General features: G+C 39.2%; 1 protein-coding gene across 3 annotated transcripts in view; it reads left to right on the forward strand.

Moving 5' to 3' along the window:
- grid2 (glutamate receptor, ionotropic, delta 2) overlaps positions 1-15,696 on the forward strand; it is a 652,613-nt gene that overhangs the window by 487,515 nt on the left and 149,402 nt on the right. For all 3 annotated transcript variants that reach the window (XR_001858518.2, XM_017712845.2, XM_017712844.2), the window contains exon 9: positions 6,072-6,173. Coding sequence is in view for 2 of the 3 variants with exons in the window: in XM_017712845.2 (XP_017568334.1) it covers positions 6,072-6,173 (102 nt within the window). In the remaining variant the exon portion in view is untranslated. The remainder of the gene's footprint in view (positions 1-6,071; positions 6,174-15,696) is intronic.

Raw genomic sequence — 15,696 nt, forward strand, 5'->3', positions numbered from 1 at the left:
TCTCTTTCTATCTCTCTCTTTCTCTCTGTCTCTCTCTTTCTCTCTGTGTTTCTGTCTCTCTCTGTCTCTCTCTCTGTCTCTCTCTGTCTCTCTCTCTCTCTCTCTCTGTCTTGCTGTCCCTCTCTCTTACACACACTGGCTCTCGCCCTCTATTACTGTCTCCTGCCCTTCTGCTTCTCTCACTCTGTCTGACTCTCTCTCTTTCTCTCCCCCCTCCCTCCCTCCCTCAGTCTCTCCACATCCACTCACACATCACATGTACGGCTCAGTAAGTGATATGTCAGCGGGTAGGATGCCACTTGACGCTGATTTATATAAAGAGGCTGATTTCGCAGCTGAATATCTAAAAGAGAGTCTCCTTCAGTGCCATTATGTTGAACACGTCTGTAAAGGCCTCACATGCATCACGGGAAACGCTTTCTCACTGCCTCTCACTGCATAATCGAGGACTAGATATTATGCAAATATGTTGTAGGAACCTCTTGATGATCTGCCTAATGTCATGCAGTGATATTTTTTGAAAACGGTACTCAGAGTTATCATTGTTTGTTATTCTCCGACAGTGGTACAGTATTCATTTAGATTATTCATTTACATACACGGTTTCCATGTTTTGGTTATGAAACACAAATTGATATTATGCAGACTGAGCAGTTCACAGCACACTTACACACGGTGATGTTCATGTTATTTCAGGGCAAAAATGTGCTGACTGAGGAGGAATGCATGTCAGGACCCGGCAGATTGGACTTTTGGCTTTGTAAAGAACTTTTTGCAAAAGCTACGTTTCATTTGTTTAAACTGAAAGAGCAGAACTAGTTCTCTCACAGAAGTTAGGGTTAGGCTTAGAGTTACACAAAGGACAAATAAGACATACAGTTGTAGGTGAGTTTTGGTTCTCTCTCAGTCCAGACTGTGTCTAAACAACTACAACCTCAAAATCTAAAGCCAGATCGCTTATAATGTATCTGTATATAACACAAGTCCAATAAAGGCTCAACTGTTTATACATGCTGAGTGTGTACCATCTGTGTACCACCACATTAGAGTGTCTTCTACACATGCCTTAACTTTCATTACTGGAGATCCGTACAGAACTCACCGCTGTGAGCTGTGGGCCGTATATAACGGGACGAAGGGAAACACACTGGTTGATTTTTATTTATAAGACGTTCTCCGGTCATTTGCCAGAGTACATCACTTCATTGATGAATACAAATAACAGTAATTATCAGACTCGCTCTAGTAATTGGATCAGCTGCGAGAGTTTTTACTGAACTGGGAAAATCTGCTTTTAGTCACAGCACCAGCTGGAATTCACTACAGGACACACTAAAACTCGGCTCACTGGCGTCACTCAGTCATTTTAAACTTTTAATATCGAACCACCTTCAGACAGCCTGGACCCGTTTTACTTAATCTTCTTTATTCTTAACGTTTTTTTGTTTTAGTTCTTCTCTTATGTATTTATTTATTTCTCTCATTTTTATTTTTAATAGTTTTGTATCATTACTTTTAATTTGCATTATTGTATTATTACTTTACTAATCTCTTATCTTCTTTTGATCTTAATCTTTTATCATTTAAACCTCAAGTTTTATTTTTATCTATTTTTATCTTTTATTCACTGTTATTTAAATTTTTTTTTTCATTTAAAATGATTAAATTTAGTTATTATTTTCTTTGTCATGTCAATCCCTGTTTTTGTAAATGCTCGGCTACATTGAAAATGAGGGTTGCCCTCAATGTATGTCCGAGTCAAAACAAAGGTTGATTGATTGATTGATTGATTGAACTTCTGTTAGTAGTTAACAGTACTGGGGCATCTTCATTATGCCACATGCATACATTTAACCCTCCTGTTCTGTTGCAGATCAAATAGACCTATTTTTAAGTTTAAAAATACAGGAAAAATATTTCTAATAAATTTTGGATTGTGAAAAATGTTTCTGCTGGACTCTTGGCTCATAGTGTCCTGCATTGTATGGAAACAAACGTGTGTGTGTGAGCGCATTCATGCGGGGTGTTACGGTTCACGTGTATCTGTCATTACTTCCTCCAGCACATACCTCAGTTTGTTCTCTGTCATGAAACAAACTCTGCAGCTGATGAAGAGCTGTGAGAGCAGGTGGGGAAAGAAAGCTCTTCTCTCCATCATATCAGCGTGGAAATCGTTTGCAGCTCTCCCATGTGCTCCGTGGCAGGGGAGCTGCTAGTTAATCTTTATAGCAAAAGAACAACACACTTAGGCAGCCTTGTTTTCTCTACATTGCTTTTTCCTCCCTTTTCTTGTTTTTTGTTCTCTTTTTTTTGTGTGAGCAAATCAATAGATTTTTTTTTTCTTGATATTATCTGACTGTGAGGAAAGCGGAGCACGGTGGCAAATCAATTGTTTACACAGTGCACATTTGCTGAGTTTAATTAGAGTCTGGAAAACAATTTACTTTGTGTTTAAATGAGATAAAGTTCACACACTGAAATCTCTTTTCTCCTCTGATTTTATGTGGGACCGCTGATTACCTGCCTCCACAGCTGAGGCCACATGCTTCATTTTCTTGTTTAAAATGTGTATGGTCCTGCTGTGCCAGCCAGTTTTGTAGGTCAGTTACACGTGACGGCCATCTGAAATAACGGCCAACAGGTGTGGAATTAGATGTATGGTTGTAACCTGCTGCTCATTGGAAAAGAATGCAGTATTTCTGTTGGGGATGCACCAAAATTTTGACCAGCGAAAATCTTCAGCCTGAGAATCAAACGTGCCACTTTTAGCCGTTTTCAGCCAAATCATTTTTCAGTAGCCAAACAGAAAACAGGTCAAACGTCCTGGCTGAAAAGAAGGAAAAGATTGAATTTAACTGATATTTAAAATTAGATATACTGATCGAGTAAGAAAATGAGAAATATAGAATAGTAATGATGTTTCTTTGCATAAACAAATTCAAACAATTTGAGCGAAAGCAGATCAACAGTGAGAAGACAAAAAGTGCGGTCTTACATTCTGAGCAATTTTAGCATACATACTTTCTTTAGCTTTCACTGGATTCAAATCTCATATTAAATAATATTTTCATCTTTTTCCAGCTTATCTGCACCATTCAGGTGCTTAAGCTGAACAGAAATAATGTATGGAACAGTATGTTGCACTCAAAGTGGGAAATTTAGCTTATCAATGCCCAGCAATGATCCACTGTTTTAACATTAAATGGAAGAAAACATTACATGCGTGTATTATTTAATATTATTTAGCAAATTGTTAAATAAAATTAGTACTCTCTATTTCTCTGTGAGAGTTTTCAGCCAAGTGTGTCATAATTTCCAGCTTCAGTTTGGGTCAGGTGTTTTCATTTCGCAGCTTACCAATTTTAGTAAGGGCGATTGTGGTGGCGTTGCAATGCTAGAGTGCAATGCAAAAGTCATAAAATATGTAGGTGTGGTCATGTAGGTTCATGAAGGAACAGTCAGTAATGTGTTTTGTAAAATGATGTGGTTAAATGACATTTTCTAAGTCAAAAAAAGTTAATAAGTCCTCTAAGGAGAGCAAGACTGTATTCTTCCCCCCCAAAGATCAGTACAGAGCATCCACTAAGTCTGGCCTTCTGACCAGCTTCAGAAATCTACCCGCCCTGGTTGTTGTGGAGTGCGGAGAAATCTGAAAACGATTTATTGTTAAGCTATTATGTGTAGCAGCTTTCCCCAGCAACCATTACGAACTAGACCACACGGAAAGGCCAATGGAGAAATCTATTCTGACTCATTGGCCACATTCAGATACAGCCAGCATGTCCCATTGAATTCAAAGGCAATTAGATTTGGTCTGATCACACCCGAATGGCCATTTTTACTAGGTTTGACTGAGGGGAAATTGAATATTGTGAGAATGTGCATGTGTGGGTGGACCAAAACTTAACCGTCAGAGAACACATTCAGCACAATTTAAGGTCTGAGTCAAACTAAGTGCGAATGCCTTAGTCCTGCTGTGACTGTTTCCCTTGTATGTAGATACGGAGTGTAATGATGTATAGCTCTAAAAGGACCGGTCTATGGGCTTTGTCTTTGATAAGCAGTCTCTGCTACATGCTGAAGCCATATCCAAAAAGCACTTGCAACTTTCATTCAAGACCATGTGCATCCATATGCACTGTGTACAAAGGGGTAGATGAAGTGGAATATAAATAGGAGGGTGATTAATTAGGATCTTCTCAGCCAATCATATTACTTGTCTCAAACAGCTGCACCAAAACGGCTCACTTCATGGCAGAGGAGACGGCAGAGGTGGGTGTGCATCAGATGCCAAACCGCATAGCAAAACAATGAATCATACTATAATACACATGGCAGAGTCTGCAGTCACTGTCCACTTTATTAAAATCCCCTACTTCGTAGGTTGACCTTGCTGGTGTACAATAGTGCATCTGTTGATGCACAGTTTGTGATGATCATCACAAACTGACCACTGAACCCCTCTTGGTTGGATATCTTGGAGAGGTAGACCTCTTTCAATCTAGCAGTGACATGGACCCCCAGCAATAGCACTGTGCCTCATAAATTACATTGCCACTGTCATTGCTATGCTTAGAAGGGTCCACACGCTAAATAGTATCTGGACAAAAGCCTGTGGTCAGAAACTGACTAATGATGTCCTACAAGGGCAGTTTGTCATTTTGTACTCAGTCTAGAGCAGCACCACCTGGAGCTGTGGGGGGTGGTTAACAGCCTTGCCCAAGGGCACAACCAGAAATACCTAGCCAGTCTTGAGACTTGAAGCCATGACCTTCTGGTCGCTGCCGCAACTCTACTACCACTAGGCTACCCACCTCCCTGTGGGTTCGGTGGGGAAGAGAGGAGCTGACAAATTGTGCATCAACAGATGGTCTATGGCTAATTGACCATTTTCAAAACGTTGACATGTCCCACTTCGCTTAGTTGCTGTTGCCATGTCTGTTTACAAACCTTCAGCTTAGACTGCCTGTAGCATCCATAGCACCTGTGTTGACTGACCAAATTTCAATTGCACAAAGGAAATTTTAAAAACTCACAAAGAAGTACCTGTGAAAACATTTCTGTTATTACTGGCACCATTTTTAGCGAATTGATGCTAAAGCAGCAGGTTTTCATGTGTAATAAATCAAGCTACCCTTCAAATGAGCTAAATCTAAACCTAACACTGCAGGTGGTCAGAGCAATGTTATAATTTAAGGAGGGCATCATCTTTTACACACATTCTTAAGCAAGCTATAATGAAACAAACGTGATGGTATGCATAATATTTGTCTTTACATAGACTGGTTGAAGTCAGCCGCTATGTTATGAAAAGCTAACTTAATTGGATAATTCTTAATTATTTGCTGCCACTGCTGTTCTTACTGTAGGTTTGTTCTGAGCTCATTTCTCAAGAGTTTTTCATTGATTGATGCAGTAATTAGTGCTTATGTGTAAAAGGCTGAGAGGTGTGTCGGTCATTATTTTGCAAGTATATATAGTGTACGACAGTGCATAGGACAAGCTGTAGCTGCTACAAGGGCAACAAGCTATAAATTCAAAATCAAACTGGCCCTGTAACTTGAAATACCCACATGATAAAGTAACTGAGAGAAAGCTCACGTCATTGAAGCGACAGCTGTACATTTCCAGCCTAAATTTTGTTTCCAGCCTGCGCTAGATGAATCACCACACAATCAAATGATTGCTCTGAGTTTATACATCACAGAAGTCCAGTCACCTCATCTTGAGCTACCTTCTTCACATGGAGGTTCTATTCTGTTTTGCCAGCCCTGCCACCCTTGTCCATTGTGAGGTGTGCAGACCACAACTAGACCAAACAGCACATGATGAGGTCATAAAGATCCCTATATGTTGCAGAAGCAGCACCTCCACATCTCACTGTAATAACATTTTCACAGTCATATGCTGTAATTGTGAGGTTCTGTCAGGTTTCTCAAAAGAGGTATTATTATTAACTTTCTGGAATGAGTCAGTTCTGTGGCACAGTCTGTGCTGCATATAATGTGTAGTGTCATTTGCAGACGGCACATCAGACGTGAGCTAATGCTGATCCCTCCGTTTTGTTGCAGCTGGCGACCTGGGACCCAATCCATGGACTAAATGGAAGCCTGTCAGACCGAAAGCTGGAGAATAACATGCGTGGTGTGGTGTTACGTGTTGTTACTGTTCTGGTAAGAACTACCTGTAAATTCCCACATGTCCTCTCAGGGATCCATGAAGTATCATCTTTGTATCAATTTATCTGTTGATCATTCTGTCTATCTGTCTGTCTGTTCATCCATGCATCCATCTGTGCATCGATCTAGATCTTCTGGGACATTCACTCAGATTTATACTGCCTGTTGTTGTTCTTAGAATGTGCTTCACTAAAATAAAAAATATATATATATAAAATGTGCGCTTAAAAACAGTATACGCAGAACAGTATACCAGCAATGGGCTGGAGCACTCTGGAGCAATGTTCCTAGAGTGAAATTGGAGACAGAGCAGCATTCCAGCTAAGATTTTGAAAATCTCAGTAGCTATTTTTATAACGAAACTGCATGTAGTTGTTTTTCTTTGTTCTAAACTGTGTGCATGACACAAAGTGTCTGGTGAACGCAGCTCAAGTTCAGCCTACAGCTCATTCAGGCAATGGAAAGTTTTGCTGTTCCAGGGTCCCCCCCCCCCCCCCCCCCCCAGCCAGTCTCCATGGTGACACATGGTAAAGCACATGGTCTGTTTGGACTGTTAAAGTTGTCAAGCAATTGGTAAGAAAGGTGTAGCTTCACTTTCTGATTTCCTTAAACCTTAGTGACATTTTCTTAGGTATCAGGTTCACTTCATGCAAATAATAATTTTTTGTAGAAAATCTCTCGAGATCGCGAGATTGAAAATGTCGATGAACACATTAGCTAATGCGACTTGAGTGGAAAGTAAAGACTGATACTGAGCTGACTGGTCGGCTAATGTCAGCCATTCAGTACAAGCCAAGCATCTAATCATAAACAGTGCAGGGTATCAACTCATTTAAGGTAAAAGTAAATGCACATTGGACACTTTCACAGTCCGGATCACGTCATGAAAACATAGTTTAGTGTTTTGGTTACAAAAGTGACTTTTTTTTATCTGAATTTAGATTCTTGTGTGTTATGTTGTAAGTTGACTGTACTTTCACTGGAAATATTAAGACTTTTTTTCATATTACAATGTTTAATCGAACAAAACGTATACTACATAGTTTATGGACCAATTCCGTGATGTTTTTAAATATTCCCTTTCCCTGGTCTCCGTAGAAATAATGTCATCAATAAATATTTAGGGGTAAAGTATAAGTTGCAATCAAATGAAGTTTTAGTATGTGAATCTCTGCTATAATCAAAGCATTAAAGTCCATAATGAAAATGCCTAGGCTGGATAGAGGCCTAGATTTATTTGCAATAACTAGTTAAAAACACACCTTTTCTGTTCTTTCATCTTTAACCAAGCATATCATAGATCACTGATGTAAGGATGCACAGTAGTAAGCCTTCAGTTCTTGAAATATCTTAGAATTTGTACTAGATTAAAGCATTTATAGGTTGATTGTAAAAATCTATGAGTAAAAAATTATTTCAAGTTGTATGTCAACATGTGAATGTGCCAGAAACAGACTCTTTTTGTGTCTTTGTGTTTTTGCAGCAGCAAGAAAAAATAAATAAATAAAAACTTGGGGTACCTCAAGTAAAAGCTGGTTTCTTCCACCCTTGGTATATCCATAACCCAGCACTGGTCACTATATACAGAACACTGGGCTAAACTGACCCAGCATCACTATCACTGGGATATATGAATAATCCAACAAGAGGTACCCCAAAATATGGTTACTGTGATCCAGCACTGGGTTTATTTTAACTACTTTGTTAAATGAAATGTATTTCTTTTTTTTCTACATTATTTTTCTTAAAAAAATATGAATCATTAAAGTATTATCAACTAATGATGATCTGTTCAATTAGAATCTATATTATTCTAATATTTAAGTTTCTTCCCAGCTTGCCACAAATATTCTGCCATGGTTGTTAAGGAGAAGATGACAAAATAATAATAAAAAAAAGAATAAATCAGACACACAACAAATAATTCATACTCAAAAAAGACACCTTAACACCTAGTATACCATACATTAAGTGAAGAGTGCTGAAATTTATTTACAATAAAATTATTACTAATATCCTCTTCTTGAAATGAAACTATATTTCTTGAAATAAAAGCAACATTTATTTAGTTTCACTTAATAGTAAGTAGTAAAACATTTGTATTGTATAGAAATTTACTTACGGATTCCTGATAGCCAAGCTAGTTATTCCAACCAGTTTTGTTGGTATTTGAAAATGAATTCTGTACCTGGATTGAGTCCCAGATTGAGACCCAGTCACTAACCCAGTGATCAGATTATCTTTACATTGCCTAAAAACTAGGTTCAACCCAATGTTTGGGTTGGAAAAAAACAACCAAGCAGTCTTTACAGTGTACGTTCACTGTGCTGTACAATTCAGTGAAAATTCAGTGACAAAAATGTGAAGGAGGTTCTTTCTTCAAAAAAGCAGCAATAACAGTAATCACCAGAAATATCGATTCACCAGAAATATCGATTCACCAGAAATATCTATTCACCTGAAATATCAATTCACCTGAAATATCTATTCACCAGAAATATCTATTCACCTGAAATATCGATTCTTTTACCCAGCTTTTACCCAGATGTGGTATCGAAAGTTTAGAATCCTTATTTCCAATCAAATGTCTACAGTTCTTTCTGCGGGCTGTAACTTGTTTTGACTAACAGGGTATTATGATGTCATCATAACATCACAACACCATTATGATGTCATAATCCACCATATAAACTGTTAATCTGTTCACATTGATATCTGACCACCAGTCCTTTTTTGTGATGCACATTAAGCCCAATCCTAGACTTAATAACTCTGTTATGATGGATTCCCAGCTGAAACTGCTGCATAGTTTAGGACCAGCCTTAGACATGTCCGGAAAACCTCCCCTAAGTTCATTAAAAGGGAGTTTGGGGGTTTGAGTGGGGGATTTGAGGATGAATAGAGAGCAGAGGAGCTGGGGGTATATTGAGATTTCAGTTCTGCTATCTTGCCTCCAGCACCGATTTGAGTGAGTCCCTGGAGTTCGTTAAAGATTCAGCGGGCTGAATTCTTCATATCCCTGCTTTGAAGTCAGTGGAAGAAGAAAGAGATGATGCTGCTACTTTGTGCTGCTGCTCTCCCTCACTCGGCTTCTTTCGCCGCTCTCTGTGATATGTCGGCCTGACAGAATGCGCGGTGAATACCTTAGGCGGGCCGCACAATCACCAACAGTGAGCAGTTGTTCCCAGGCGGAGGAGGAAGGGGCTGCTGAGTCAGATGACTCCCCCTAGTGTCAGTCAGAGGAGAGACAGAATTGAATGTGTTCAAGCAAGGACAAACACACACATGCTGTCATCCACTCAGGCTCTGGTTGTATGAACCTTAAGACAGTTAGGAAGCAAGCCTAACAAATGAGAGTAGAGTTGCCAGAACAGAACAATTTTGATATGTATTGATATAAAATCCATGCAAAAGTCAGAGACCACCCTTCATGTTTTTATTTTCCAGTTAAAACAGCCATTAAGTTTTAAGTATTTCGCCTTTCTGTGTCAGAAAAAAGCAGAAAACATATTTAACAGAAATCTACACAGAAGTCTCAACAGCTAAATAGAATTAGATATTTTCAGCATTTAGTGTTTTACCTTTATTACAGACTTGATTTCGGTTGTTTAAACAAATCTGTTGGGATATTTTTCCAGACCTCCAAGTTCAGTCTTAGAAATTGCTGGCATTCTCTGCTTCCTGTGGTCCGAGTAATCCCAAACACATTCAGTGATGCTGAGGTCTGGACTCATGAGTGGTCAGTCCATTGTTCTGAGAACAGCTTCTTTGTTTCATCTCTAAATATTCTTCTTTTTTCTCTATGGGCCTTTCTCAGTAACAGCTTCTTCACAGCTGCACATCCTTTCAGACCCATAGTGTGGAGTAATGTTCAATGTCATGGAGACAGATTTGGTCGTCTACCAGGTCTACCTAAGTTGTTAGGAGTCACATTTTCTCTGTATCTTTTAATAATTTTTTCAGCTCCAGTTCTGGAAACGTTCCTTATCCTTATGCTTATCCTTATCCCTAAGTTGATTAACTTATAACTAATCTCCTCAGAAATATCACATAAAAAACTAAATTTTCTCCTCAGTGGTTGTTTTGACTGGAATTTAAACAAATGAAGTTCGATTAAGCCTATCTACATCTGTGTCACTATTATTTGTTATTTATTCACAAATGCATTTTAACATATCAAAAGCAGTGTAGTTGCAGTAGTAGTAGTAGTAGTTTGTCCATATTTTGCGGCCCTGCAGCGTCTGGGATACAAAGAACACAAGCAATATATTTTAATACCATGCGCTAATGTACATATTATTTCTTTGACAGATTCATTCTGTGGAAATGTTTTTGAGCAATAAAATAGAGAAATACTAGTGCACATGTCACTATAGCAACATATGGAATTTAATTTTAAGCAGTTTATACATATTCAAGCACAGACAAAGCAGATGTTCAAGCTGCTCAAGATATTCAGTCAGAGCTGATATTTATATCTCCCTTACAAAAGTCAGATGTACAGAGGTTATAATGTAAGATGTGTTTTGTAGATTGCACTACGCTGAGCTTTAGGCTTTGTATCACAAGGCAGGTCACGCACTCTTGGGCTTGTCATGGCTGATCTGGCCCTGTAAAGTTCAGAACAATGAGCTCTCCTGAATAATAACTGTGTACTGGTGTTATTTAAAGCTTATTGTAGCAGCAATTTCACGCTAGTGTTATTTAAAGCTCACAGTGACACCGAGCAGCCATTGATTTACTGCATGTCCCATAGAAACCTATACGGCCGTATTTAAGTGTAAAATTGCCTTTTCCAGTTCTAGTACTGTATGAAAAATACTTTATATCAGTCAAGGAAGAAGGAGGGAAAAAAGGAGATTACTTTTATTCGCATTTTATGCCAGCAGAATTCCATAGTGCCTTGTGATGAACCATATGCTTAGGGAAAAGGGAGCTTGAAACCGTGGGAGTTGTAGTCTTTTATAAATGAAAGCTTCAGGTGAACAGGGAAAGAAGTTTTCTCCCTCTTGGCAGCAGATAGTATGTTCCCCTAGGTCTAGAGACTTCTCTGATTGAATTGGGTGTACGGAAATTGTACTTGCAAAATGAAAACCAAAGGAAAAATAAGTGAAAAAACAGGAGATCCTGAAAAATTCTTCAAGGATATAGAAAAAAAGGACATCCTAGCAACTGAAGATTAGTCCGTACACAGTACTGTATCTAGTAGTTTTTGAAACAAGGAAAATAAAAATCTACATATATTTGGTTCTGTGAGATCTTTACATACCCGACTAAATAACAGCATTGAGAAATTATGTTGCTTAATGAAAGGACTAGATTCAAAATGCAAAAATAGACCATTTTTTGCCTCAGCATGGTTAACTCCCTGCCTTTTTACCGGGTGCCCCACTGACTGTGGTGTCAGTGTATGCAGCCAGCTCGGAGCCTCTGCCAGGCGGTTGAGTCCCTCAGGTCTGCAAGAATGTGGGCTCCAGACCATGAGTAGACTGGCAGGAAAACTCTGCTGTTGCCTCTGAGCTTGTCGGAATCCCCCTCCTCCCAGCCTACCACCCTTATGCTTGATTCCATCACCGTCACTGTGAATAACAGCCATCTGCAAGCCAGAAAGAGGCATATATCCTCCAGCTAAGAAGGGTTAGAAGGAACAGCTGTGCCGACAAAGTTAACCAAATGAATGGGGGGCAGAGAATGAAAGAAAGATATGAAGACATGCATTGTACTTTTTAATTTTAAAATGTAAAAATTGTACTTTTTAATTTTACTAAATTAAATATAACCCACGAAAGAACAAAAACAAGTTATAATCTTAATGTAGCTATTATTCAGGAACTCATAAACTAGATTTGTCCTTTGTAGTGTTGGGCAGTATTTTTGCTATTAAACCTTTCACTGGCTAAGGTTTTAATAGCTTTTAACCTTTCTCCTAGAGATCTCCTTTCCTGCAGAGTTTAGGTCCTACCTGCATCGAGCAGTCTGCTCCTTGCCCTCCCTTTTCTCACAATAATGCTTTAATTCAGCAAATCAAGGAATTCTGGATTAGTTAATTAGCTGAAGAAAGTTTGGCAGTGTTTGGAACTAGACTCTTTAGGAAGGTGCATCTCCAGACCAAGGTTGGAGACCATGGGCCCATAAATTGCTTCTACTAAAAATAATATTACAGGTTAAAGCTTATCATATTTAGTAGGGCTAAGGCAGTGGTAACCAACCCTGGTGGTGGATATTTACCTTCCAACAAAGTCTTGTTCCAACCACTATTTGCCACATCTGCTCTAGCTAATCAACCTCTTTAAAAGTCCCTGGTTGCCTGTATCAGTGCATTAGTGTAAGATAGGGGGGAGCATGTTAAATGCAGGCTGAAACTAAAGTCTGAAGGTAGGTCTGCAGGAGAAGGGTTGTGCCCATTGGGCTGTAGGCTGTTATTTTAGCCTGTTGTGGATAGATGATAGGGTTGTGTTAAATTGTCCCCTCTAAATAGACTTTGTGTTTAACAGATTTGGTCTCACTACAACATGCATTGGCGTATCCCTATACCACGAGTCACCAGTCTCATCCACAAAGGGCCAGTTTGGATGCAGGTTTCCATTCTATGCAGGAGCACACCTCATATAACTAATCAGTTGTTTGAAGACTGAGAATCAGAAGTGCTTCTGTTTGTTTAAGATGAATCCTGCTATCCTTTGGGAGTAAGTCTGGTGACCCTCACCCTGTACTATTACGAAATGGTGGGAGCCTAGTACCCACGTTAACTGTTGTCTTCATTGTTTACCAAGTAGGAATAATGAAATGAACATGTGTTAAACACACATGATGCTTTCTCCACTTCATGTCTGCTATTGATCTGTATACAAGTAGTGCCGATTGTCTGCACAATCTGTGCAACCTTGAATCACTCCATGTGTGGTTGAGTGGAAGGAATGGCCATATAATGAGAAAGCGAATCGATGCAGCATGATCCAAGTTGGAGGAAATACCCCTACTGGTCTCTTTCATGTTTATTGTAAGGCTATGCCTCTGCAAAGATAAAAATAGAAAGCTGCAGTAGAGAAGCTAGAATGGCAGTGCTCTCTGGTGCACTTTTGGCGACCATTCTTTTGAATCTATACAGGCCAGATTGCTGTAGCAGTGATACCAAGTTATGTAGGTGGGTTTGGGGGTCCGTCAGAGCCTTCTCCGAGGGAGGTGTGATAGATGGCGCCTCCTGGCTGTTGTGAGGGTTGGCATGCATGTCCACATTCCCACTAATAGCTTATTGAGCGAGGGGGGCCTGGCGAGGATTAGAAAGCACTGGCTTAATGTGCAGGCAGCGTGCAGTCAATAACGCCCCCTCTGTGATAAATCTGCCTGACATATTCCCAGAAACTCTCTGGCCATCGATAGGGATTTATTAAAGAGAATATGAAAAATAAGCGGCAGTGTATTACTTTCATTGGCTCAGCTGCGGCCAAATAAGACCCTGTTGGCTGTGACAGTGAACACGGGATGCTGGGTGATGGAGCTTGTATGGGATGGTGGGCTAACTTTATTCTGTCAGGGGTTTTGAACAAGCCTTTTCTTAGGTTGAAGATCACTGCTTGCATATAAAGCTTTGGTCAGGTCCATTCTCTATGATAAAGGAAAGGACCAAACGTTTGGGTCAGAGCATATATTCAGATCATGACCGTTATGAAGATTGAATCAATAAAAGACAATAAAAATGAATGCTGGAGTGTAAAAATACATAACCTTAAAAATATTGCAAAATGCTTTAAAGGAAAAAGATAAACTACAAGACCATTGAGGAACCTTTACATTATACACTCAAGTTACATATAACACATTAAAAATGACAATTTTTACACTTTGGGACATTTTACTGTGCAGTTACTGTTTATTATACTGGGGACATAAAATGTGGACCGTGCAAAAGTTTAGGCACATTTAATATTTTACATTTGTTTTTTTTTTCTAATATGTTAAACGGATAAAAAAAGACTATTTAAACACTCTTTAGCAAAATGTAATAGAAAAATGTAAATAATTATATAAATAGGCATTAAACATACTGTAAAATGTGCATTATTATCATTATGCAGAGGCAATTCTTAGAAGAAGGTCAGTTTTAATCACTCTTTTTATTAAGTGAGTAATCGAGGCGGTCCTAATCCAAAGTGTCTGCAGAGTGTAAAGAACGTCTTCTTCTAAAACGAGCTCTGCGTGTGCAGGGATGATGTAGAACATGCCAGCGCTATTTAACCTACCAGCGACATCATTACAAGCCTTCTATTACATTTATTCCCAGCCTTTTCTAAGTTGATACCATTACAATGCAAGGAATAACAATATCTCAAAGTTCTCATGCTGGGGAAATTTCAAAGAAGTTGCTGTCACCTCAAGGGAAGGTTTCTATGTTTTTGTCAGCTCAGTGTGTTATCAAAGCTTTACTCTCACACTCCCACCGCTACTTATTTGGTGCCGTCTTTTCCTGAAACGATCCTCAGTCTTCGACACTCGGTAGCCTTTGCAGTGTAAACAGTAGCACAAAGAATCAGTCTCCCACTGAGTGCCTATGGCTCATATGCTCATACAAAATACAGTATGTTGGCTGTAGCGCAGAGGCAAGTAACTACCCGCCATTCTTTGAATGATAGTAACATTAAAGTTGTGTTTGCCCTGAAAGACATTATCAAATTTGCTTTCCATTTCTGGTGATTGCACACAAATCCTAATTATTAAACATTAAATGGATGTCAAAAGGAACAGTTAATTAAGGTTACATTTTTAATTCAATTTGTACAGTCCGACTTATCAGTGTGAGGAGACCTAACCATTTCTAAACAGTAATAACGTTAGTCAGACAAAAAACAGTCAGGGCTGAAAATTAGCGATGTCTTGTGAGTGCTTGCTCATCTCAATAGTGGGCAATGTGTTACTTTTTGTTTCCGCTGCTTAATATGCAGCTCTTGGCTGAACTACACTATTTACCTGCTTTCTCTTATCACTGCAAAGCTATTCCACAGCCAAAGCTCCAAAGCCATTGTCTCCGGGCCTCGGCTGGTACTGAGGGACCAGCATCAAAAATTTAAGATGTAAGGGGGTAATAAAATCAGCCATTCAGTAAATCAATCAGATAATTAACCGGTCACTCAAATAATCAGTTAAGTAGTCAAACAACCAGTCAATCGGTCACTAAATAAATCAGTCAACTAATAGACTTGCTGCACTTGTTTAGGTGTAGTCATTTTGTAATTACTATTCATGATTTGTACTGCTGTGTGCACCCCAGTGAAATGACATTCTGTTGATTTTCTAAGTGAAAATAAATACACAGCCTCCACAGAGAACAATTACTGTTTATTTGATGGATTATCTAAGTCGCTCATACTTCAAGGGGTCAAGGGGGTGATGCTGGAGCCTGTCTCAATCCCAGTGTTCATGGGGCAGTAGGCAGGAAACACCCTGAACAGGTCACCAGTCCATTGCAGGGCAGACACACAGACATGTACAATCACAAACACACTTGGGACAGTTTAGTGCG

Source organism: Pygocentrus nattereri, chromosome 28 (genome assembly GCF_015220715.1).
Source record: "Pygocentrus nattereri isolate fPygNat1 chromosome 28, fPygNat1.pri, whole genome shotgun sequence".
NCBI classification, from domain to species: domain Eukaryota; kingdom Metazoa; phylum Chordata; class Actinopteri; order Characiformes; family Serrasalmidae; genus Pygocentrus; species Pygocentrus nattereri.